Source organism: Chenopodium quinoa, unplaced genomic scaffold (genome assembly GCF_001683475.1).
Source record: "Chenopodium quinoa cultivar QQ74 unplaced genomic scaffold, ASM168347v1, whole genome shotgun sequence".
Lineage (NCBI taxonomy): Eukaryota > Viridiplantae > Streptophyta > Magnoliopsida > Caryophyllales > Amaranthaceae > Chenopodium > Chenopodium quinoa.
In genome coordinates this window covers 3,276,997-3,304,704 of record NW_018742244.1, presented here as the reverse complement: position 1 = coordinate 3,304,704, position 27,708 = coordinate 3,276,997, and the positions used below count along the sequence as shown (strand labels likewise).

The 27,708-nt window shown below is 33.9% G+C and overlaps 2 protein-coding genes across 2 annotated transcripts; one reads left to right on the top strand and one right to left on the bottom strand.

Moving 5' to 3' along the window:
• Positions 1-1,772: 1,772 nt before the first annotated feature.
• On the top strand, positions 1,773-22,403 carry LOC110682215 (phototropin-2-like). Its single transcript, XM_021858488.1, has 24 exons — positions 1,773-1,929; positions 2,917-3,430; positions 5,082-5,264; positions 6,414-6,505; positions 6,608-6,881; positions 7,314-7,521; positions 7,730-7,800; positions 8,599-8,705; positions 8,852-8,901; positions 9,034-9,138; positions 10,073-10,132; positions 10,620-10,709; positions 10,834-10,910; positions 12,076-12,160; positions 17,416-17,496; positions 18,766-18,869; positions 19,185-19,234; positions 19,409-19,515; positions 19,614-19,733; positions 20,106-20,157; positions 20,575-20,687; positions 21,615-21,755; positions 21,861-21,974; positions 22,095-22,403. Exons 2-23 carry the CDS (start codon positions 2,973-2,975, stop codon positions 21,969-21,971), a joined length of 2,739 nt encoding a protein of 912 aa, XP_021714180.1. The 5' UTR covers positions 1,773-1,929; positions 2,917-2,972; the 3' UTR covers positions 21,972-21,974; positions 22,095-22,403.
• Positions 22,404-22,840: 437 nt separating this feature from the next.
• On the bottom strand, positions 22,841-26,058 carry LOC110682204 (AP-1 complex subunit sigma-2). The gene is made up of 7 exons (XM_021858477.1): positions 25,902-26,058; positions 25,378-25,464; positions 25,189-25,280; positions 23,586-23,694; positions 23,451-23,486; positions 23,270-23,356; positions 22,841-23,195 (listed from the first exon to the last, which is right to left on the bottom strand). The coding sequence occupies exons 1-7, from the start codon at positions 25,902-25,904 to the stop codon at positions 23,124-23,126; spliced, it is 486 nt and encodes a 161-aa protein (XP_021714169.1). The 5' UTR covers positions 25,905-26,058; the 3' UTR covers positions 22,841-23,123.
• Between the last annotated feature and the right edge of the window lie 1,650 nt (positions 26,059-27,708).

The window sequence follows — 27,708 nt, the reverse complement described above, 5'->3', positions numbered from 1 at the left end:
GAAGCAAAATCATCAGTCAGTCGGTCACTACTGTCATGTACTGATACACTCAAGTAAATTATACTCCAAGTAAAAGAGATATATTAAGAGATCAGAGGTGAATGATAGTACATACAATACCAAAATGTGGGGAGATTTATTTATCTTGTAATAGCAATCAACAGAAATTTTGTAGCCCCATATTTCCCTTGTTTTTCTCATCCATGTTATCCTTTCGCTTTCATTTTCTCTCTCTTTTTCCCTATCCGATTAAAAAAAAAAACAGGTGGTCCTATTTTTTATTTTAACTTTCGGTTAATCAAATTATAACTTTTATGTATTTTTTCTGTTTCATAAATAAACTAGTGTGTAGTTCGGGCGTTGCACCGGGTTGCTATTAATGTATATAAACTTTTTGATTATCAATTATATATATTTATTTTTATGTTTATAATATAAATGATAATTAATTTAGATGGATAAATAACCATCCTTCTTATTGTTAGTATTCTCTTCAACGAGTACACTGTAAATTTCCAACTAATATGTTTTTAACTTTTTATGGTTCCTTATCAACTTTTACTTAAAAAAAATGTCCATGTTGCAATACATTTTTGAAAAGAAAGAGAATAATTTATTAACAAAGAAAATAGATAAATTATATTTGAACCCTGACTTAATTGTGAATGGTCCCAAGTTTCAAGTGCCTAGAATAATCTAACATTATATGTGGATCCATTAAAAACGCACAATTTTTTTAACTATAGTTCCAAATTTATTTTAGGTGCAAAACTTTATATTAGTTGTGATAATCAGTCAAACTTTTGCAAAAACATTTTAATATCTCCCTTTCGAAAAAAAAAAAAAACATTTTAATATCTAATTTATTGAGCAAGCTAAGCCAATTAGTACGGATTATAAGACTTTCAGGGGTTTGGCTTTTAGGTAGATATTTAAGTATTTTGGCTTTACTAATTTAAGTTTTCAAACTATGATCATATGAACAATAATAAATATGAAAAGTTTAAATCTTAAATAGGTAAAATTTGTTGCAATAGTAAGATAAAATTAAAACATGAGAGCTTGATTTTTTTTTTTTTTTTTTTTTAAGGTTGTTAGGATAAGACTAGGAAAGGAGACATTAGAGAATTTTCTCATATAAGTCATTCCAAAGCAGTGAGTTGATTCAATTTTCTCCTATTGAGTTATGACGTATGAAGACATTGTAGGAGTGGCTTTGGCACATTTTATTTCTGTTTTTTTTTAAAAAAAAAAATTCCCGCATTGAGTATAGTACTCCGATCCCTATTCATATAATTATTTTTTATTTTATAATTACCCATACATATATACACGACTGTAAATCTCGTATATCTGTGTATTTCTCTCTATCTCTATATATACTCCGGTATATATATAGTACGAGTACATACCAATGAATAAGTACATTAATTGCAGAGATTAAATTCTAACCATATAGTCATATACTTGTAATCTCATTAATTTAACTTCATTATTAAAACTAACATACAGATTTTTTTTAGGCAACAATAAAGATATTCAGACAAGTCCATAATAACAAAAAAGAGTCACATTTTTAGCATTAATTATTGAAAACGAAGAAAACAAAAGAATTAAAAGAGGGAAGAAAGAAATAATGTTATGGACGGCCTCCACGTAAATCCGTACCAAAAATATAAGAAATTGATGGTTATGATTTATCGACAAATCAATGTTAGGTTGCTATTTATTTTCAAACACAAAAAAAAGGGGTCCAACTAACATTATCATATCTTCTTTTTTTTCTTTTCATTTTTGTAAAAAATAAAAATAATTATCATATCATCTTTGTTACTAGTAAAAGCTTAGCCTTTGCTACTACTGCTCACACACACACGTTTGCTTTCTCATGTGAATAGCACTTCATTTGCTCTCCTCTCCTCATTCCAGGTACTCTTTTCTTTACTTATCTCTCGTAATTTGAAACGCTTCAATGGATAATTGCCAAGTGGCCACGCTCAATAGCTTAATTACCGAGTGTTTAGTTAGAAGATGATGATGATGGTATCGCAAATTAGAACATCATTTGGCTAAGTGTTTATTATTATTATATGCGCAGATATATTATATTTATATATTATCACGAATCTTATTACGAAACATAATTAAGTTTGTTTTTGGTCATGTGTTCACTTTAATTTTGATTTGATTTCTGAAAATAGAACTAAAAGTTGTTGATTGAATGAACGTATCATAGGGACGAGCCCCTGGTCAGACCTATGAGACTACTCTCATGGGGCCTTTTCAATAAGTCTCGCGTAGGGGCGCTCCCCTTCCCCTTTTTTACTTAAAATTGAGTGTACGAATTGACTCTGGTGATGGATCGGGGCCGTAGGAAATTCTCCATCCTTTGGAAAATTTAATAGATGAGATTTTTATAAATAAAATTCATAGTGTTCTACATAATGATTCTAATTACCAAGAATTTGAACATAAAAAAGATCAAAACTCAATATAGCCAAGAAAGTGGACCATTTTTACTTTTTAGGCACTAAGGCTAAGATAACTTTTACATTTGGAAAGTTTGTCAATCATCAATGAATTTACCTTTATATAGAAACTTTAACTTTATGCTTTTTATACTAGTTATAGTTATTACTGTATGTAGTTAGTTCCTGATTTGCTAAGGAATGCCTCATGTTATCTTCTTCCAACTATGGATACCATTAATCTAGCTATACTCACGTACCCGATCCCCATATAAAAAAACATATTCGTGTCAATTTCTTATGTTATGTATTATGTTCGTACTAGAACGAGGAATTGGGGGAGTATTATTCGTATTACAGAATAAGTAAAGATTTTCTTCGTTTCTAAATAAATGTCCAAACAAGGGCTCGGAAATAGTGAAGCCTTACAAGAATTTTTCTATTTCAGGCAGGGGAATACGATCATATTCGAGTATAGCTATATATGTTCAATTAATAGATAAAATGGAGGCATCAAGTAGCAATGCTATGACTTCTAGTAAGTGGATGGCATTTGAAGCAAACAAGACCTCTAATAAGGTGTCAAAAAATACCGAGATAGTGAATGATGAAGCCGGTATGGCTGAGAGGGCAGCAGAATGGGGGCTAGCAGTGGTACCAGCAAACGGGGAAGAATCAGCCCCATCAACCTCGAATGTCGTGATTCGAATGTCAGGGGACAATAATCAAGGCAAAAACTCGTACGAGAAGGAGTCAAGGAGGATGTCAGAGGAATCAAATAATTCTAACACATCAGAACATCTTCCTAGAGTCTCACAAGAGTTGAAGGATGCATTAGCTAATTTGCAGCAGACTTTTGTGGTTTCAGATGCTACTAAACCTGAATGTCCTATAATGTATGCTAGTAGTGGATTCTTCACTATGACTGGCTACTCTTCTAAGGAAGTTGTTGGACGCAATTGGTAAGCTTTTTTTTTATGTGTTTGTATTTTCTTTTGTTATGTACCCCAATCTTATTCTTGTTGAAGTTTATTTGTTGAGTTTCTTCCCTAAAGTAGAGGTAAGTGTACATTAGGCGACAATGACCATGTCACAGCTTTCGCAAGAGTCATTCATAAGAATCATAACTATTTTTTTTTCTCTAATTTCTATCTCCTTCTCTTTATTCACGATTTCAATCTCATAATTTAACTTTAGTCATTATTATAATTAAAATTTACAAGTATTAAAAAGGAAATTTTGCGAATAACTACCATTTAAATTACCACTTTTGAGAACAACTACCATTTAAAATTTTCTTTTTGAAAAAAACTACCACAAAAACACAAAAACTTTGAGTAGCACTACCACATTTATTGTTTCCGACAAGAATTTCCATTTTTGGGGCATATTTTATAAAATTTCCCTCAAAAAACTCAAATTAAATGATAATATTGCACTACATTAATCCTTGATTGGATTATACACTTCAATTGCCCCAAATCCCCCAATTTCGTAAAGCCCTTAATTCAAAATTTTGACCATAAACCCTAATTTTAAGATTTAATTGAGAAATTAAATAAACTCTAATGCAAAATTAAAGATAATTGACCTATTATTGTGTTTTACTATCGAAATCTCTTGTTTCCTATACTGCAATTGATTGAAATTTTATAAAATAGGCTTTCTCAATCGGAAATTCTTCCCGAAAAATAAAACGTGGTAGTGCTACTCAAAGTTTTTGTGACTTTGTGGTAGTTTTTTTAAAAGAAAATTTTAAATGGTAGTTGTTCTCAAAAGTGGTCATTTAAAAGGTAGTTGTTGGCAAAATTTCCTATTAAAAAATTGATATTCAAATTGTATATATTTATATATTTATAAGACTATAAGAAGGTCCCCAGGTTAGGAGTTCCCCTCATGAGAAGAATCTTCTAATGTTATTTTGCTCTCTTTTTTATTTTCACCTTACAAATATATAACAAAATCTCACAAAAGTGGTCAAAGAAAGGTGTTATTTAACACTAATAAGTCAAATCTACTTATTAAAATTTCCCATTACTGTACTTTATTATTATTTTTTTTATATCTTGAATTCCAATGTAAAAGTAACCAAATGCGTAATGACAAAAACTTGAAAATAATTGAATTAACCCAAGTCAATTGTGTAAACAATTATACTAACCAATATATTCGTTTTGAATCACTTGATATTGAGTGACCTAGTTGAATGAAACCATACATCTTTATGACTATGAATGACCCAAATCAAATCAAATTAACCCGAACTAAAACCAATTCAAACTACGGAATAAGATAAGGTTACAAGAGTTCACCGTAAAATCAGCGTTTAACAGAGGATATTAAACCGCCAAAAAAAAACCTAAATAAACCCTACGGTAACCTCCAACACGACCGATGTGGGAACTTGCGACTCCTTTCTTATCAATTGCCACTCATACTCAAAAGTGATATCCTGTCAAAAACTTCCCGCAATTTCCATGGAAACACCAGTTAGTTTCCTTCCTGTATTTTCCCCTGCACTTTGCTTTCTTTCTCTCTCCTCCTGCTAAAAAAAACAAAGCTTTGAAGCTTCAACAATGGCGGATAATTCATATATTTTGTATTTGGTTGCAGCCGATTTTTGCAGGGGCCAGAAACAGACCAGAACGAGGTGGAGAAGATAAGACAGGCGGTGAAAAATGGGACCAGTTATTGCGGCAGATTGTTGAATTACAAGAAGGATGGTACCCCTTTCTGGAACCTTCTTACCATTACCCCTATTCGAGATGATAAGGGTCGTGTCATCAAATTTATTGGGTACTTTCTCTCTCTTCTCCTCTTTCTCTCTCTAAATGTATATGTTCTTTAATCTTAGTTTGTGGGTTGGAAGGAAATTGGGGTTTGTCTAGGGTTCTTAATTTACTAGTGACATTTGCTTTGATTGATGATTAGTTGTGATTTGTGCTATTATAATTGTTAGCAATGGTTTCCGTGCTTGTTTAATACTTCACGTTTGGTATCGGGTTATAAATGATGGTCACGAGAATGAATATGTACGAAATTTTGTGAGAAAAGTCTAATTTGGATGCCTATGATTACTGCTTGAGGGGTGGTATTGACTGTTAATGGAAATTTTAAGAAAAACACAAGTTTTGTGATAGGGATTGCATTATCATTTTCGATGGACTATATAATGATGATTTCGTTGCAGAATTATAGTTTAATTCGTTCCCATTACGACAATATAATTACCAACTATTAGACATGCTGGTAGTAGTACATTTCATGGAGATTAGGAGATTGTGTATTGAACCTGAATAATGGGGTTTTACTTGTGTGTTGTTATATGGTTGTGAGTTGTGACTCGATGCTCTCCCTGTTGATTTAATTCATAGATTCAAGTTGGGTTTTTTCTTTAGCACAAATTCAAAGCAATTCAGTTCAAGACTTGTCTTTGTGCTTAGTTAGTTTGGTTAGAACAAGGAATTCAAAGTACTGTGCATCTGAGTGTAGGTGAATTTTCTACATGCATAAAGTGTATTTCTTAACAAAATGTTTGGCAAAGTAGAGGAGTTATTTTGTTCTGTGTTGGCCACTTTTGTGGTTTTGAATTAGTTTGGATGTTGGCTTGTTGAATGCGTAAACTATGAATTGACGCAAAAATGCTAGCATATTGTTGCATACAAAATTGCAGAAAAAATTAGTCAATGTGTTAAATAATATAGGAGCATGGAAAAAGGAGTACAGATCAGCTTTTTTATTATTATTATTTTTTTTAAAGCAAAGAGAACTTTAATAAAATCATGTGTTTTGGGTGCATTTTCTGGCTTCATTTCCAACTTCTAGATGTTCTACAGACTAGGAATATCTTCAAGTTAGTAGCAATTTCAAGAGGTACATTTTCTAATGTGGGCTGATGTCAACTACAATTTGTGACTTCACCTGAAGTTGACTTTGTTGCAACAGAATGCAGGTCGAGGTCAGTAAATTCACCGAAGGAATAAATGACAAGGCATTACGTCCTAATGGCTTGCCAAAGTCACTTATCCGTTATGATGGTAAGAATTTGTGGAACATTATTGTTTTCCTTGTTCTTCTCTAATGTTGTACATGTCTTGTTATGCATGACAAATTTTACTTTCAATTGTCTGATACATCAGCTCGTCAGAAGGAAGCAGCATTGGGTTCCATAATAGAGGTTGTTCAAACTGTGAAGCAACCACGATCTCTTAGTGTGAGTAACATCAATGCTGAAAAACAGGAGGTTGCAGGGAAATTCAATCTCGATTATATGCTGCCAAAATCTGCAGAAATTGACAATGTGGGAACTCCTGGTAGGCTGTCAACACCTGGTAGGGAGACTCCTAAATTTGACGCATCTAGTAAAGAATCTGACAAGAGCTCTAGAAAATCTGCGCGTATTTCTTTATTGGGGTGAGTGTAATAACTTGAAGTTCATTATGTTATAGGTCATTGTGTTATCGTAGACTAGAAAATCTATGTGGCAAGGAATTCTTCCTTCATTTCGACATTCTTTTGGCTGTGTTCTCTTTTACTTAGTTTCTATTTAGTCTAGATTCAGCTTGCATGTTTTCACTTTGCTTGAGAAAGTAGGATTCCCAGTTTAATTAGTATCCCTAGTTCAAGTAAATTTCCTAGATGAGCACTGTGCTTGTTCATTAGATTGACAATTTTGTTGAAACCAAAGACACTGATTGGAATTTGTGCTCATCTTGCTGGTTGTGATTGACGAGAATTCTTAATCATGCGATAGTGTTGACCTATCCTTATTACTTTCTCTGTGGCTTTACTTAGATCCACATCACTATAAAAACATTGTTTCACAAAACTCTTGCTTGTTTGCAGTTTTAAAGGGAGGTCTTCTGCAAAGCATGAACGACAACCAAGTCTTGAGCCAGAATTTCTTATACCGAAAGACATAGATCGTTCTGACAGCTGGGAGCGTGCAGAAAGAGAAAGAGACATACGACAAGGAATTGATTTAGCAACAACATTAGAGCGTATTGAGAAGAATTTTGTGATTACTGATCCCAGGCTTCCAGATAATCCAATTGTATGTTTAGTGTTGCAGAAGAAATTTTTAGTTGTGGATTAGTTTATCCACTTGTCCTATACGTTACGATGTTTCTAATCCTGACATAATATTTCTTGGAGTTCCTAAATCCTAAGCCTCCAGAAATCAAGTTATTTTATCTTTAAGTAAAAATTGAGGCTCATTAGCTTTCCAGAAACTGACTCGAGCTCTCTGCTTCATTTTGCAGATTTTTGCATCCGATAGCTTTCTTGAATTGACAGAGTTCACGCGAGAGGAAATTTTGGGAAGAAATTGTAGGTATGAATTATTCTTATCCTATTTATGCTCTTTCCTCGTCTATGAGGAGGTTATTGCTGGGGATTGCATGTACTGTTGACTCTTTATGGTTAAAGACTACTTTGTATAACCACTTAAGTCTCTTAAATTGATAGTGGCTGCCCTGTACTTACTTGTGGGGTAATCACTGGCTTCACTGCTATGAACCTGAAACTGTGACTATAAATCTTACTCAGTACTAAGGATTGAAATATAAAAGTCGTATATATATTAAGAATCCCTTTAGCAAATCAACTTGAGCAGTGAGGCACATGTTTATCCCTATTTTTAATCATAATTAACACTATGGTTCATAATCAGGTTAGCCACATGATTGTGTTAATGCTTGTAAATGCAGAATTATTATGTATCATCAAACATTTTTATTTTGGGCATTAATGCATGTGGAGCTATAAATAAGTCTAATGTGAACTTCATCTAGTGCATTTGCAGTCCAGTAAACTATTTAAGCTTGAAATTGGTGTTGATGCGTGTTACAGTATCTTAATTTGAATGCTCATTAGTGAGCTTGAACTTGATGCAATGTTATTTCATCCATTGAATACATTCCAGTTTGCCAATTTTCTTGTCTCTAACATGAATATGTTTCACATTTTAGTGCGTGTACTTACTGATTGTTTGCTTTGAAATGTCTCATCTTAAGTGCTAAGGAAGTTAAGAGTTCAAAACTTTTATTTATATCTGATTTTGTGCAGGCTATTCTCTGCCTTGTTATTTTAACTAATATTGCTTCCATTTATGTCTTCATCAAACTTGTAGATTTCTTCAGGGACCAGAGACAGATCAGGCCACAGTCCAAAAAATACGAGATGCTATCAGGGAGCAGCGGGATATCACCGTTCAATTAATAAATTACACTAAAAGTGGTAAGCGTATAGCTTTGACATGTAAACTGAGGGAAACATATTAGTTTAAAATTGTTGTGAGCATTGATTGACGATCTACAACTGTTTGGATTGAGCTTGAATTTTTCATTCTTCGGCTAGTTAACTGTATAACTTGTGGTTTACAGGGAAGAAGTTTTGGAACTTGTTTCATTTGCAACCTATGAGAGATCAGAAGGTATACAAGATTAGTATTTGATACATTAAATCAAGTTATGACTTAAAACAAATCCAAGCTTGGGAGTTATTTTTACAACATAAATTTATTCCTCAATTTCATTGTTTTATGTTCTCTTGTATTTCTGTCTAGGGGGAGTTGCAATACTTTATAGGAGTGCAATTAGATGGAAGTGATCATGTTGAACCATTACGTAACCGACTGTCAGAGAGAACAGAACAACAAAGTGCTAAAGTGGTATGTTATTTGGTCTAACACTCTATATCATGTAAGGCCACTAGAATTACATAACACGCTTTAACCCTCCCTTCCCCACTCAACTTTAAGGCATGGTATGCAATCGGCACTTGACACTTAAATTCCTTAGCCCTGCTCCCATCATCTTGAATTTGAAAGTTTTCCATAATCTGTGCCAGAGTTCAAAACTCATATCCAAGTCCAAGCATCTTATTATGTAGGTATTGTAAAAACATAAGCTGCAGCTTTACTGAACTGTAGTAATTTATTGAAATTTAGTTTGGCATTTTAATGGTTACATACTAATTTAGCACAGATAGGGTTCATCAGTTATTAGAAAAAGCTCTTACAATTGGGTTCATCAGTTATTGGAAAAAGCTCTTACACATTGGGTTCATCAGTTATTAGAAAAATCTCTTACATATATGTTGAAATAGGCCGGTTAACTGTTAAATACTGGTGATCTACATGTGATGTTGTCATGTGTGTGTATACTCCCCCCGCCCACACACACACACACACACACACACAAACTATATATACTTGTAATGAAACCATTTATTATTGAGGAAGGAATCTAATCGAATTAGATTCTGGTGACAAAAATTTTGATTGTGATTATTGTGCATATTCTTCTGTTTCACAATGATTCGTTCTAGGTCATTCATGTTTAATTTGTGATTCCATACATCTGTACTTCTGTAGTCATGTCAGGGATCCTGATAAAGTATATATGGGCTCTCTCTCTTGTTTTTTGGTTTGAATATTTTGGCAATTTTACATGTAGTTTGGCTGGTATGCTGTCAGTTTACTAAAAATTTTCATATTTTTCTGTTTCAAATAGCTGAAATTTCCTTATTTTTCCGTCTATTATTTTTTTTATTGCAACAACGTTTGAGAGCCTCGGTTTTTTTCTTTCCCATTCAACTTTCAGGTCAAAGCTACTGCAGAAAATGTTGATGAAGCTGTTCGAGAACTTCCCGATGCCAATTTGGTAAGGTACCTTTCTTGTTCAGCATTTTAGGATTATTAACTCCTAGCTTACCTGATCATAGTCATCTTTTTGGCATTTAGCTTTCTATTAATTGCTTTAGACAATCAATAATTACCTGTAAATTAACTTAACACATTCCATTATGGGGTGTCCTATAAATAACTTTACACATCCCTATCACACTTATTTTGACGTTTCCGGACTATTTCTCTTTTTCTCCTCATTTTCAACACTTTAACATAACTATGTTTTCCTTCATTTTATACTATCATTTTTATTTATTTAACTAACAAAATATCTTAGTTTTCATGTCAATCCAAAGTACAAAATTAATTATGAGGCAACCGAAGTACTTTTACCAATTCTTAGCTAGTTATCTCTGTGAGCATCACCAATACCCGGATAAAGAAAATTATCTGGCTGCATAATTTAGACAATTATGTTGACCTGTTGCTGAAGCAGCCTTTTGGTATTACTTGTTTTCCAGAGGCCAGAAGACCTGTGGGCAATTCATTCTGAACCTGTTTACCCAAAGCCCCATAAGAAGGGCTCCGCCACTTGGGCTGCAATCCAAAAGGTTTGATAGGGTTATACATATGTTGTCATGTTTGGTTAAAAAACTTTCGTTCTGTATTAACTAGTGTATCTTATAAAATATTTTAGTTACTAATGCTTTTTTCTGAATCTCTTTGGCATTTTAGATTACTGCTGGTGGTGAAAAAATTGGTTTGGATCATTTTAAGCCCATAAAACCATTGGGATGTGGTGATACTGGAAGGTATTGCTGTTTAACTTTTAAAATGCTTCCTCCACCCCCCATACTTTTGGCAGTAGGCTCCTTGTATTAGTTTTGCTTTGTTCAAATTGATGTGTGTACCGGTTTTATATCTCTTTTGCGACATTGAGCAAAAACATGTGTTTGATGTGTTTACACTTGATTACATTTTGCACGAGGAAACCGCTTGAGTGCTTGGCTCATATCCTAATCTCCACATAGTTTTAAATTAACAAACTAGTGTATGACCTGGGCGTTGTCTGGGTGTTACTTTGAGGGCCTTTTTTTATTTTATTTTATTTTATTTTTTATAATTATTAAAGAGCTTGAAACACTTCTTATTTTTTAATTGTCTGGAAATTATAGTTATAATAATACAACAGGAGTAATAAATTATTTACTTTTATAAATCTCCATACTAAAATTTATATATAGATAGATAGAACTTGATTTGTTTGTAGGTAAGATGATAATAAGTTTGGTCTTTATTTAATGAGGTGTAGTGTTCATTGTTCAAACCCCTTCATATGCATTTTTAGTTAACCATGACATAAAATGATGATGTGACATGATGCTAGTGTGAGAACGGATAGTCGGATACGCGTGGCATGCGAGAATAGATACACGTGGCACATCGACATTTTGAGGAACATTTTTCAATATATAAGTAAAGATATAGATATAGATTCTTTGATAGGAGAATCCATCAAGGACTACCTTTATGTAGCACTTTCGGCAAGTTCCTTCTACAAATTTTTCAAATTTTTTTTGAAAAAAAAAAATTATCACCTTATATGAACATGTTTACACTACCTTTCAAGATATAAATGACCTAGTTAGCCCTCATTGATGAAATCTGACTCTGTCTTGAGTCTTGACCACAGATGGTAATAAGCATCACTAATTTGCCTGTAAATGACAAAATGATGAGTTCTTTAATCAGTTCTCTCATTCTGCTATATACTCTATTCATTTTTGTTTCACCATTACTTGACTGGATGATAGTCTTTTAAATTTAAAAATTTGCTGCACTGTCGCTTATATATATTGTTTATTGTAATCATTGTCAGATCCTGTTCTTCCTAGCATGCTAATTGAATTATATGCCAATTAGTTAATTTGCTTCATTATTATTATTATTATTATTTTAATCTTTTGCTTGCTGCAGTGTTCATTTGGTGGAGCTGAAAGGTTCGGGAGAACTATTCGCAATGAAGGCAATGGATAAAGCTGTGATGCTGAACCGTAATAAGGTTAATCATTTAAAACATGTTTGTTTTGGCCAATTTTATCACCTTTTTTTTGTTTAATTAAATGCAATTGCAATATCTTGTGCTCATATCACATTACCTAGCTGCATACTAGCAAGTCAATTTGGGTAAACGGGTTGGGTTTGGGTCGGGTAAGAGTGGGTCGGGTCAAGACCAGTGTGGGTCGGGTTTGGGTTGGGTCATGCTTGAGTCGGGTCACATCGGGTCATACTTCTTATCGGGTTTGGGTCAGGTTTAGGTCGGGTTAACAACTGGTGGGTTACATTCGGGTCGGGTGAACAATAGGTCAGGTTTAATTCGGGTTTTCACGGGTTAAAACGGGTTAGGGTAATTCTCGTGTTCAAGTCGGGTTCGGTTCAAGTCAATAATTTGCGAGTTATAATGAGGTTGGGTCATTTCCAAATCGGGTTATTCTCGGATTCAAGTCGGGTTATGTTCAAGTCAATAATTTGCAGGTTACAATCAGGTCGGGTCATTTCCAAATCAGGTCATATTCGGGTTCAACTAACTATAAATAGATAATTATCATTTTTATCAAAAGCTAACTATTTCCTTTGACTATAATATATATGGCAATATACTAGGGAAATATAGTCTATAATTTAGGAAGATAATTATCTCCTTTGACCATACGACAAATATATACTATATTTAACTCTTAAATTTGAGGATGATGTTTCTTTCTTTTGCTGGCTGGATCGTCTTGGTCTCTAGACAAAATGGTTTGATCAACAATAATAAGGTTGTCTAAACTGCATTTAAGGTGATTTGAAATCGGGTCAGGAATAATTTGGGTTGAATTTGATCGGGTTAATAACAAGTCTTGTTAATTTCGAGTCGAGTTAGTAACAGATCGAATTGAATTTTTGGGTCGAGTAAGTAATTGGTCTGGTAAAATATAGGATAGGTCAATTACAAGTCAGGTTTAATTTGGGTCAGGTCAATAACAAGTCGGGTTGATTTAGGGTCGGGTTTGTAACGGGTTGGGTTAAATTCGGGTCAGGTTGGGAACGGGTCGAGTTGAATTCAGGTCAGGTTAGTAACAAGTCAGGTTAAATTCGGGTTTTGACGGGTTAAAATGGGTTTGGGTCAATTTTGGTTCAAGTCAAGTTCGGTGAAAGTTAATTAAATTGGTCGTTGTAAACCAGTAAATCGGTGCAAGTTGTAAATCGGTAAGTTGGCCGTTTAAAGGCAAATTGTTCAATGGGATGGTACCACCCACCCAATTGGACTCCTAGAGGATATTAAGGACCATGATAAAAATTTCGGCAGTTTTTATTCCAGGCGGAAAAAAGTCAAAATTTTCCAAATTTGAAAGCTAATGTCCATACTTTTTGAGAAATTTTGGAGGTTTCGGGGCCCGGTGAGATTATTTTAATGAATACATCTGGGGGGTCATATAATGCCGTTTGAAACCATATATGATCATTGTATGTTGTAATAGATATTGCGGTAGGATTCAGTTAATGAAATCGGTGCAAGTTGTAAACCGGTAAATTAGCCGTTTGAAGGCAAATTGGATGGAGACACCCACCCAATTGGACTCCCGGAAGGTATTGGGGACCATGGTTAATATTTCGGTAATTTTTTTTTCCGGAAAAAGTCAAAAAATTTCAAAATTAAAGGCTTATATCCACGCTTTTTGAGAAATTTTGAAGGTTTGGGGGCACGGTGCCGAAAAGCCTTCAGATTTTAGGGAATACATCTCGGGGTCATATAATGCCGTTTGGAACCATATATGATCATTATATGTTGTCATAAATATTCGTGGTAGGCTTGAGTTAATGAAATCGGTGCAAGTTGTAAACCGGTAAATTGGTCGTTTAAAGGCAAATCGGATGGTTTCACCCATCCAATTAGGCTAGCAGAGGGTAATAGGGACTATGGTAAACATTTCGGCAATTTTTTATCCAGGCGAAAAAAAGTCATAAAATTCCAAAATTGAATGCTTATATTCACGATTTTGAGAAATTTTGTAGGTTTATGTCGAAAAGAAGTGAGATTTTTGGGGATACATCTCGGGGTCATATAATTCCGTTTGGAACCATATATGATCATTATATGTTGTCATAAATGTTCGTGGTAGGCTTGATTTAATGAAATCGGTGCAAGTTGTAAGCCGGTAAATTGGCCGTTTAAAAGAAAATTGAATGGATACACCCAACCAATTGTACTCTCGGAAGGTATTGGGGACCATAGTTAATATTTCGGCAATTTAAAGTCAGAAAATTTCAAAATTAAAGGCTTATATCCACGTTTTTTGAGAACTTTTGGAGGTTTCGGGGCACGGTGCTGAAAAGCCTTCAGATTTTAGGGAATACATCTCGGGGTCATATAATGTCGTTTGGAATCATATATGATAATTTTATGTTGTCATAAATGTTCGTGGTAGGCTTGAGCTAATGAAATCGGTGCAATTTATAAATCGGTAAATTGGTCGTTTAAAGGTGAATCGGATGGTTTCACCCATCCAATTAGGCTAGCAAAGGGTAATAGGGACCATGGTAAACATTTCGGCAATTTTTTTTTTTCCAAGCGAAAAAAGTCATAAAATTCCAAAATTGAATGCTAATATTCACGATTTTGAGAAATTATGTAGGTTCAAGGCCCGGTGTCAAAAAGACTTGATATTTTAGGGGATACATCTCGGGGTCATATAATTCCGTTTGGAACCATGTATGATCATTATATGTTGTCATAAATGTTCGTGGTAGGCTTGATTTAATGAAATCTGTGCAAGTTGTAAGCCGATAAATTGGTCGTTTTAAGGCAAATTGGATGGAGACACCCACCCAATTGGACTCCCGGAAGGTATAGGGGACCATGGTTAATATTTCGGTAATTTTTTTTTCCGGATGGAAAAAAGTCAAAAAATTTCAAAATTAAAGGCTTATATCCACGCTTTTTGAGAAATTTTGGAGGTTTGGGGGCACGGTGTCGAAAAGCCTTCTGATTTTAGGGAATATATCTTGGGGTCATATAATGCCGTTTGGAACCATAAATGATAATTATATGTTGTCATAAATGTTCGTGGTAGGCTTGAGTTAATGAAATCGGTGTAATTTGTAAATTGGTAAATTGGTCGTTTAAAGGCAAATCGGATATTTTCACCCATCCAATTAGGCTACTATAGGGTAATAGGGACCATGGTAAACATTTCGGCAAATTTTTTTTTTTCCAGGCGAAAAAAGTCATAAAATTCCAAAATTGAATGCTAATAACCACGTTTTTTGAGAAATTTTGTAGGTTTTAGGACCCGGTATCTTAAAGACTTGAGATTTTAGGGGATACATCTCGGGGTCATATAATTCCGTTTGGAACCATATATGATCAATATATGTTGTCATAAATGTTCGTGGTGGGCTTGATTTAATAAAATCGGTGCAAGTATCAATCGGTAAATTGGTCGTTTCAAGGAATATTGGATGGTTCCACCCACCCAATTGGACTCTCGGAGTGTATTAGGGACCGTGGTTAATATTTCGGCAATTTTTATTTCCGGACGAAAAAAAGTCAAGAAATTTTAAAATTGAAGCCTAAGATCCACGCTTTTTTCAGAAATTTTGGAGGTTTCGAAGCCCGATGTCGAAAACCCTTGAAATTTTTGGGGTACAGCTCGGGGTCATATTTTGACGTTTGGAACCATATATGATCATTATATGTTGTCATAAATGTTTGTGGTAGGCTTGATTTAATGAAATCGGTGCAAGTTGGAAAACGGTAAATTTGTCGTTCAAAGGTAAATTGGATGGCTACACCCACCTAATTTGACTCCCGGAGGGTATTAGGGACCATGGTAAACATTTCGACAATTTTTATATACAGGTGAAAAAAAGTTGAAAAATTCAAAAATTGAAGGCTAATATCTACGCTTTTTGAGAATTTTTGGAGGTTTAGGTCAGGTTAAATTCGGGTTTTGACGGGTTAAAACAGGTTTAGGTCAATTTCGGTTCAAGTCGGGTTGGGTTCAGGTCAATTATTTACCGGTTACATTCGGGTCGGGTCATCTCCAGGTTAGTTCATGTTCGGGTTCAAGTCTCACATACTCGGGTCAACTCGGGTGTAGGGTTGTTTCAGGTTGGGTAAGGTCGGGTTTGGGTCACCATTTTTTCGGGTTAAGATGGTTCGGTTAATAATCGATTTTGAGTCGGTATTTCGGTTCGGGTCAACTTTTGACAGCTCTAATACTAGCTGTTCTTTTTAATCTAAAGTTAACCTGTTGGGCTATCTTTTGGAAATTTGGGATCTGAGTCCTGTTCTTGCATTCTGATATGTATCTTTTTCTCTGTTTTGATCCATACATGTGTTTTTTGGGCCCACTTTACTCTTTTTGTTTGTTTGTTGCTCCGTGTAACTTTGGTCTGTCTAGATCTCTTTGATTACAACTATTGATTATTCTTGAATTTCAAATATCAACTGAAGCTGCATTATTTGAAAAAAAAAAAAAAAAAAAAAAAAAAAACCTTAATATTGATAGTATTCTAGATTTCATAATTACCACTGAATTTTCTATTTTCTCGTGGGCATTTAGTATTGCATGTTAAAATAATCTTATATGATAGTATTTTAACTTCGTAGTTACTACTCAACTTTCTTATTTCTTGTGGGCATTTTGCGTTGCTTGTTAATTTTGTAGCACTCTGCCTTTGAATTTAGAGAAATAATTTCTCATTTTCAAAAAGTGTGCTTCTTTCTGGTATATGAACATTAAGAATGTGATCCCTTTCATTTAGGAAGCCTTCAGAAAAGCATGTAGGAACTTGGTCACTTATTGTGTGTTCTTGCTCAGACAATCCTTAGGACTGACCTTTGATTATAAGTGGTGGTAAAAGCATACAAGTTTGTACATTTTTATGAGTCTGTTTTCCACACAGGCTGCATACTGAAGTTGATTTATACTCTGTAACATGTGTGAATATTTAATATTTCTCAGTGTTATGATCCTCATCTTCTAGGCTTAGTGGGTTTCCTTTTTTTACTTTTCAGAGACTACAGACAGTTTACAGATATGTTATGTGCGTTTGCGCTTGTGTACCAACAACATATACAAGTCTTTGAGTTATTGTATTTGATTGACTGTATATGATGCCTGAACTGGTTCAGGAGATTCCCTTTTCTTGTTTCCACTGTGTCAGGAGAGGTTTTTAGACATGGTGGTTGATGTATTTTTTATGTTGTTATAACCCATGTACTATACCTGTGAAGAAAGATCTGAAATACTTGCTAATTGTTTACAGGTGCATCGTGCTTGTGTTGAAAGGGAAATAATTTCTATGCTGGATCATCCTTTTCTTCCTACACTATATGCTTCTTTTCAGGTCTTGATATACTTGCCTCTATATTACTTTTTTTCCTTCCTTCCCTAACTTCTCAGTACATAGGTGTAGGTCTTCATCCTATTCTCCAGACTTGCATTATACAAAAAATTTACAATGATCATGCTGAATATATATATATATATATATATATATATATATATATATATATATATATATATATATATATATATATAATATATCCTCCGTTCTTTTATTATTGCACCACTTGCCTTTTTAGGAAGTTTCACAAATATTGCACCATTTCCTCTTTAGGAAAAAAATTATTTGTGTTCACACTACAAATACCCCCCAACACACCCTTGCTTTTTCATACTTACTTTTTAATTTATCAATATGTCACATGGGCAATTTTGTATTTTTACCTTTCTCTCTCTTACTTTTTTCCACTACCAAAATATTTGTATCCAACCCCTATGGTGCAATAATAATAAAACGGAGGAAGTATATATAAACTGAACATGATTTCTTGAGCTCCTGCTTCCTGAAGCTCATATTTACAACACATTATTAAAATGTTTACTAATACTTTTTGTATAAGAGCTCACCATTACCATATACTGTAACTTGTCAATAAGCCTCTTGGATCCATGTAGTTACTGGTTATATGTTATCCAAATCTTAAATCTTGATGCCCATGTCTCAGACCTGAAAACTGTAAATTTTAAAGCTTGACACTATATGGAATCTCACTGACTTCCTATGTTCCCTACTGCACTTTGTGATTGGATTTTTGCTGTTTCTACTGCAGTCAATAGAAGGTGGTTTATTAATTATTTTTGTAACAAGTGAAAGCTGGAAAGTTATTTTATTATCAGCAAAATTTACTATATCCAGTATGTATCTCTTTATTCTACCAAGTACTGAAATTTAATATTAGTAATTTAGTAGCCTCTATTAAACTGCATATTTTTAAGTATGCCATGAGTAAGCTTCGAACTGGATGTAACTAGACAATTATGTAATGGTATGCCATGAGTAAAGTCAGAAAATGTTGCACTTGCTTTATTGGAAGAGAAGGAATTACCACGACAACCAACTGGTAGTTAGATGGTATCAGTGAAATCAGGCTGACCTGAGGGCTGGAAGGTGCTTGTATAAATAAATAAAGTTGTTGCTTTCCTTGTAAAACTATGAGCTATATAATTTACTAATCTATACCAAACTCCTGAATCTTCATTATATAAGTTGTCTCAGTAATTATATCCTCAATGGAGTTTGTTTCGCTAACGGGTTTTTTTCCCCCCTCAGACTTCTACACATGTTTGTCTGATAACCGACTTCTGCCCTGGAGGAGAGCTTTTTGCTTTGCTTGACTTGCAGCCATTGAAAATTTTCAAGGAGGATTCAGCTAGGTGTGTTGGTGACTCCAACACTTTTTTTTCTTTCTTATCTTACCTGTCATTTTCTCTGTCTTGTACTCTGTATCTTTGTATAAGTGAACCCACCATTTGTTTCTTGTGGTTACTAAATATATCTGTATGATCATGGTTTTTAAACTAGGTGCTTCAGCCTCTTGCTTTGTCATATATTTCATTAGACCAAATTTCTCATTTGCAAAAACTCGCTCACAACCATGGCTTTATTATAACATTTTGAGTCACAATCTTATAATTTTATTTGTATGTGTTGATTCTGCTATAGACTTTTTATTGATGCCTAATTTTCAGGTTTTACGCAGCTGAGGTTGTAATTGGACTGGAGTATCTTCATTGTTTAGGTACTGCTGACAATTGACAATTTGTATTATTGTTTTTGTACTCATTGGATAGAGTTTAGCTATTATGAATCTCACAATTTGTATCTGGTTGCTACACATGGCTGAATTTTTTATGTCATATTGTCCTTTTATTACTTATTGTTTCTAACTAGTTTTTACATTGATGTGGAGTAGGTATCATATATCGTGACTTGAAGCCTGAGAACATACTACTGCAGAAGAATGGGCATCTTGTTTTAACAGACTTTGACCTCTCATTCTTGACAGCCTGCAAACCTCATGTATGTGTAGACACAAATCAGTTGAATTATTATTAATGTCATCACTTAACCTATTTCTCATATCGTGTGAACTTTTTCTTTTTTTTTAATCTTGGCAGATAATAAAGCCTCCACAACCAAAGAAAAGAAGATCCCGAAGTCAACCACTGCCGACTTTTGTAGCAGAGCCAGCTACCCAATCAAATTCATTTGTTGGAACTGAGGAGTACATTGCTCCTGTATGTTTTATTATTTCTGTTAACTATTATATGTTTTAATTTCAACAAGTATTCCTCATATAACCTGATTTATGCATTTTAGAGCTTGTCTAGCACTCAACTGCTTGACTTTGTTACCAAAACATGATAAAATTATTGACTATATACCGGTTTTCCTAAATTAATTATCGCTGCAATCTATGAAGCAACTGTGTTCCTAACCCTTATTTATAATTGCTCAATTTCATTAATTTTCTTGAATTATCACTTACATGTAGTCTGAGTAGAAGTTTATATTATTGCATCAGGATGTCTCACAGGTTTCTAAGTCTTTCTAACAGACAATTACCTTGCTTTTTCATATTGTAGCTCTTACAAGTCTTTGTTTTTCAGGAAGTTATTACTGGAGCAAGCCATACTAGTGCTATTGACTGGTGGGCTCTAGGTGAGTTCATTCTACGCTAGTTTTTTGTTTTAATATCACTTTTTTCTTTTGTGGACACATGAAGCTCTCTTTAGGAGTTCTGAAAATGCTATCTTTTTTATATTTAATTTTTTTTATTATTTTGCTTGAGGGGCGGGGGGTGTTGAAGTGACTCTCCATGGTAGAGGTCCATTGTTTCATATATCTTTGTTGGTCTACCATTTATGTTGTTTCATCTCCATGGTAGAGGTCCATTTATGTTGGTCTACCATTTATGTTGTTCATGTATCTTTGTTTGTCTACCATTTATGTTGTTTCTTACCTGATGTATCACAAGAGAATATCAAAAGGCTTGTGAATTTATGTCTATCCAAAATTTTCCTTTGGCTCCTGCTTAATTTAGGAAATGGAGCTTAAGCTTTTTCCTCTTTTCCCCAGGAATTCTGTTGTATGAGATGCTTTATGGACGTACACCTTTCCGGGGTAAGAACAGACAAAAGACATTTGCAAACATCATGCACAAAGACCTCACATTTCCAAGCAGCATTCCGGTAAAAATTCTTGTTCTAGAATATTTTGTGTTCTTGTTTTTTACCTTTGTCTTTTTCTACTGATACAATTTATGAAAGATCTATTTTGAAATATGCATTGATACAAATATAACAAGAACTCTTAAGATGGTGTTTTATCTTATAATATTATAAAAGTACAGTAAAGTTTAACTTTGATCTTCAAAAGAAGATGCTAACTTGTTTTAGAAATGGGGTATTGCCAATAATGTATAGTATTTTCTGTCCTCAAATATCATATTTTGGTCAAAAAGCTGACAACGTGGGTATAGGCTAGCACCATAGTAGAAACTCAGGTTATATATTGTACTACTTATATGGTATATTAGGCCATAGGTGGAAGCTGCTGCTAATGCGGTAATTAGTACTGAGACCCATGAGAGGCCCTGTGAGCTTGGTTATGCTGACATAAACTATTTCTTTTTTCATAGAATATCCATGGTAATTAAAATTTTAAGTGGGGTCTCTGCTATAGGTCTATTGAAATAACTACAGTAACTTGGGCATTCATTTGATAACATGGGCAGGCTTTTTTTTAGAACTCCCCCTCTTTTTTTTTTTTTTTTTTTTTTTTTTTTTTTTTTTTTTTTTTTAACATCCCAGGAGAAGAACTTGAAGAGAATTTACATTTTAAGGTTAATATCTTTAGTTTAAATGATCCTCAAGTTCTTTCACCTGATGCTCTTTTCACCAATGGTTCGAATGTTGTGAATGTTAACCATCATATATTTGCTTCATAACTAGAAATTTTACATATGAAACATTTTCATATCAATTTGAAATTTTAAAATTTCTCGTCAAAAAAAAAGAAATTTTAAAATTTGAATGCTGTGTTGCTTTGCATCTATTGCCTGGCTCTGTGAGAAATTGATGCTCATTGCTGATAACATGTGTCTATGGATATTGCAGGTAAGTCTAGCAGCAAGACAGTTAATTTATGCGTTATTAAGCAGAGATCCTGCTACGAGATTGGGATCCCAAGGGGGTGCCAGTGAAATAAAAGAGCATCCCTTTTTCCGTGAAATAAACTGGCCTCTGATTCGTTGCATGGTAAACATTTCTCTCATCACTTGCTACATCCAGCAAAAGTTGTATAGCCTGTCTCTCTTTGACTGTGGAAAAGAGTGGTATTAACATTTCATATGTTGCTTACAGGACCCACCTAACCTGGAGGTGCCTCTTCAATTGATTAAAAGAGATCCAGGTGCAAAGGAAGTCAGATGGGATGACGACGGAGTCCTTGCTTCTCCTATGGACTTGTTCTAAAAGGTTTCTCTCGTTTTTTTTTAAGTAGTGATTCATACTAAAATAAAACCGCGCAACATTTCTATAATTGCATTTAACAGCTTATTCATTATTTTAGTTGACATGTTTCCCACATGTACACAGGATTATCAGTTGGCATAAACCAAATTATAAACTTCATTGCATAACTGAGAGGCTCATCACTGGGGAAGTGATCTTATGATTCAATAATTTTTGTGATTTGTACATAGAGGATAAGAGGAAGAGGTACATAATGGCACGAAGTAGGATATTTTTAGTGTTGCTTCTATGTGTAGTAAAAGACTGTACGATACGTATGTATATTCTGTAATCTAACGTTGTGATTGTTTGGAAACTGAGAGCTCCTCTTCCATGCATGCTTATGAATTATGATGTAGAGTTTGTTTAGCTAAATAAGCTTACCTTACTTTATTCTATGAACAACTTAGCTTGCTACGCGTAAGCACAATATAGGATCTAATATCTGTGTTTTAGAATTCATCGTGTTTTAAAGACGAGTAGACGACAGATAAAAAATGACCCTCAATTTCTGGGTAGTGGATGATGATTTTTAACCAAGTTATAACGCACCATCTATTTTGGTAAGACTGGTGACAAGATATACAAAAAAGTGAATACTTTATGGGATTTTGCAGTCAATAGCACAGTACTCCGTAGTAAACTTCATCATGTACATGATTCAAGAACCCACACGAGAGATCTCAGTTCTCACACTGCCAGAAAACACTCACAGAAGTAAAAGATAAAACAGCGATACAAGGTGAAACCTCAAATCGACAACGCTATAAAATTGAGATAAAGAAATCTACAGTATACTGCATGATAGAAGAAAAATTGCGCAGAAAAAATTGCAACAAAACTCAGTATAATAGAGTATTATTGCAGGCATATGTAACAATACAATGACAAAACACCTGTATAAGAACATTTAAAACAGTAACAAAATACAATGGATACAAAAATAATAACAAGAACCATCTAGACATTGTAGTAATTTTGGAAACTGCAACAATACACTATAAGGAGAATAAAGAGATATTTTCATTATAAAAAAATTGATTACAACTTCACTAGAACTTGGCCAGGTATAGAGGTGATAATCGAATATGAAACTCAGCGGGTGACAGCAGCCTACTTTGTGGCCTGTGCAATTATATTACTGATAGAACTTTCTTGCTCTTTTGCAGCCTCGACCAGTGAATCCTACAAAACCATATCCTCAATGTTAGCTGACATACAGCAATCGAGTACATACAACATTCAAGTAGGTATTGCACCTGTGCGGCAATCAGGCGGGCAACTGTTTTCTTGCTTGATTCTTGCAACTCTCCAGCAATCAAAATCTCGTCAAGTATATAATATGCCTATCATAACCATACCAGACAACATATCAGAAAGAAAGTGCTAACAGAAAAGATTGTGAATTGTGAAATGTCATTGCGCATGACATACTCTTACCTTGTGAAAGTTGAAGATCAAATCCAATTCACAAACCTGCAAAGGAGTTTAATTCTTCTTTAGACATAGAACTTATAACAAAATGAGAAAAGAAACAACCAGCGGGCTACTAACAAGTTGAGGCATATAACTCACACTTCCAAAATAGCGGTCCAGAATCTCAACAAAGTGATGGATAATTTCAAGAACTTCTAGTTCGTTGTCATTCTGATCAATGCACATGCAGAAATACAAACTTGCATACCTGCATGGGTTATCAATGTAAGGAAACATGGGTCCAGAATCCATTATGAGGCTCAGAAATAAGAAGAAATCATCAAAAATAGCAGAAACAATTTCAAACCAGAATCCAGAATGAGGTTCTTAAATAAGAAGATTCATCAGAAGCAGAAATTTTTTTTTGTAAAAAACACAAATCTTGTCACATAATGGCATATGCCAAGGGTGGGTAGATATCGGGCAACTTTTTGAAAATCCAAACATTAAATGTCTTCATTTTGACATCAAGAGAACTGTTGGTACATGAAATCTTGTATGATAAGAGGCAACAACTCGACGACATAAAACAAATAAGCTTATTCATCAACTACAGCAGAACTTTATTAAAAATGCGTAAGCAACCGGATAGAAGATACTACAATTTGCAAAGATGGAGGTATTTTCACAAAGCAGCAGCCATATTCTTAGAAAGAAATATAGTATAAAAGGCTGCTGGAGCCATTAAAAAAATATAAGAAAAGGTCGCTGACAGTAGTATCCTATTATATTCTAAAAAGCTCTTCAGTTCACATAATAGTGTGAGGAAAAGGCCACTGCAGCCAAAAATACAAACCTGTCCCTTCAGCAAGCTCTAAATTCCTAGTTACCTTACAATAAATTAGTAGAGCAGTAGCAATTTGAGTAGAAGAAAGAAAGGGGTGGACTTGTCTTTGATATTATGACTCGAGCTTGATGAAAAAGTATTGAAGGCTTTTAGATAAGGCTGAGAGTTTCAAATGAATCTTAACAAGGACAACTCCCCAAGAAATAATGTGGAAGAAGCTGCTTAAACAAAAGCATCAAATGGCAGGATTGGCAGGGCGGTAAGTAAAAATTCAGTTCAGAATCAAAATTTAGCATATCTTTGACCCTAATCTCCTAGCCATTGGACATGGTAGAACAAAACCTTCTTTTTGAAAGAAGAGGTAAGTAATTAACGAGTAAGATAACAGGATGGAAGTACTTTATCTATTTTTGATTGGAGTCTCACCAATAATACAAAACCTTTTACAAGCTATAGCCTATAAGTCTCAAATAATTAGAGGACATACTCACTGCTTCACCTATTTTCATAGGTCAGATATGGTTATTCTTGATTCTAAAATTCTTATTACTTAAGCTAGTCAAATTTACCGCTGACTGATTCCTACACCCTTGTAACTCTCCACCAAGAATAACTCTCTGACTCTTAAGCAACCATTATACGGTTATATCGTATAAAAGATTGCCAAGTATGATTAATTTCAACATGTTGCATGTCAGGACAGAAGTAATATCTGCCAAACATGACTAATCAATTAATTTTGGTAATACTGCAAATGAATCTCACCAGGTGAAGTTACATTTAAAAGATCTCAGCATAGAAAACATCATAACTAGATCAAAACTGAACCCGAATTTAGCAGAAAATACTGAATAGTACAGCACATAGCATGATCATTTCAATGAATGCAAGGCCAAACCTAAACATAAACAATACCTTCTGTAAACAACCTTTAAACCTTTCCAATCTACAAAGTTACAGAGCTTTGGACCCCGAGAGAGAACCAATCCACTCAGTTCGCGAACAATCTTCAAAAAATTTGCAATTTCTCGTCAAATAAACAAACATATGAAACTAAATTATGCAAAAATATAAGTAAAACCAGCAAAATTATTGAAATTGCACCTTTGTTCGTTCCTTCTGAGCATAAGGTGAATACCATTTCGTCAACCTCACTTTCCCTTGTCGATTAATAAGAACCACGAACTGAATCTGGAAATCACATTCCAACATTTCATATTAAAACGACACCAAATACCCAATTTTTCGCAAAATATATCAATCAATTAAATCTCATATCCGTAAAATTAAGTTAAAATCGATCAATTACGAGTCAAAAATCAGCATTTTACCATCAAAACAACTACATTATACAATATGATGATAACAATTCCACAAAAGTTGAAGAACACGATCAGGATAAAAAGTAAATCGCGAAATTAGGGCAAAACAACTACTAATTATTAATCACAATTCGACAAAAATTACAGCACAATTGAGCAATCTTTCAATGAGGAAGCATGAAAAACAACAGAAAAAAAACCAATTTGAAGATCAGAATAGTTTCTAAGTTTCAATTCTATAAATCAATTACAGAGAATTAGATCGAATAAATCGATTCAAAAGAATGAGAGAAGAAGAACAAGTACCATTTTCCCAGAAGATGGAAGCAGCGGTTGAACGAGGAAGAAGAGGAGAGAGAAGCAAGTGTTCGGAGGTGGCAAATGTGCAGTCGGGTCACAAATCTGATCTTTCTCAATTCAATTGGGTTGGGGTTCTAAAGTTTTTAGTGAGTCAAGTTTGAATGTGTTGGTTAGTTCACGGCATCATTTCATTCATTTGTCCACTGTGACTCTAGGTAACTGGTTTAGTCGTTTTACCAATTACGGGGCGTTTGGTAAGAGGGATGGGATTAAGTGGGATAAAAAAAGATGAAATTAATAGCTGGGATAAGGATAAAATAGTGTATTCCATTGATTAGTATGAGTTGGGATTAAATTGGAATAACTAATAAAAATACCCTTATTATCCTTTCTTCACCCTCTTTTTCTTTCTCTTTCATTTAGGTTAATAATGTCTTTTACCCATTAAATTTAGTCCCCATCTCTTATACCACCCCCTTAGTTACTAATTTGAATGATAACCCCCTTTTTTATCCACATTTTATCCCCCTTCATAATCCCCATCCCTCTAAACAAACAAAAGATTTGTTTAATCCTTCCTCTTTTATCCTATTCCCCCTCTTTTTATCCCTTTAAACAAACACCCCCTTAGGTAATTACCCCTTAAAGTCACTATTATGATGTCAACATATTTTATTGACACACTATAATTTAAAAGCGTATTAGATAACATAGATGGTTGAATTTAAATTTTGTGCTTTAATTTTTTATTCTCAAGTAAATTTTATATCGTATTAGACCAAATGTTTTTTTTTTGGTGGAGAACTAGGGTCTGTTCATATTCACTGAACTGAACTGAATTAAACTGAACTAATTGGAGCTGAACTAAACTGATTGGAGCTGAACTGAACTGAACTGAACTGAGCTGAAATGAATATTTTATGAAAGAAGGAAATTAGGAGCTGAACTGAACTGAATTGATTGGAGGTAAACTGAAACGAAATCAAGTAAATGTGAACAGGCTCTTAGACTTAATGCTAATTTGTATTAAGGCTAAAAAAGGCCTTTAAGTTCTTTTTATTAAGCCAGCTCAATTGAGAACGCGTGCTCTCTCATAAAGCAACAACAAAGAAAAAGGAATATAAATCTTTATGAATCGATTTTGGCCAATATAAAATGGATTTGTGCTAATGTATTTAATTGGAAACTTATAGCGCGATATTGACTTTTTACAATGTCATCTAATCGTATTGGTCTAATTACGACATGATTTGGAGTAGGGGTTTCTTTTGGTATGGCACACTTATTTCTAGGTATATGTCATGTGACGTATAGAGTCATACAAACTTTAATTGTTAGAATTACTTTTATATTTTTAAATTTTCTCATATTCACACTTGATAGAGAGAGTTTACATTACACTAATAAAAGAATATGTTATGAAATGAATTCAACATATGAATAGTTGATTAGGCTTAATGTCACATAGTGTGATGGGTTGGTAATATAGGCCTCCTTCATTTTTTTGATATAATATTCTGTCAAAACTACTACGTATTAAAAATCAAATAATTATATCATAACTTTTTTTTTTGGTAGTATCATTATCTTTATCCTCATCACATAAACTGCTAATGTCTTCCGTTTTACAAGTATTATACTAGTATTAATTACTCTAGAGATGCACATGGAAGTTGACTTGGTAATTATTCAACTCAATTAAGTATTATGAGTGGATGGATTGCAACAAATTTTCTAAGATCTTATACATGAATGATTGGTGAGTATCATCAGCATTATCATGCATCATGCCATGTGGTGGCATAAAACACAA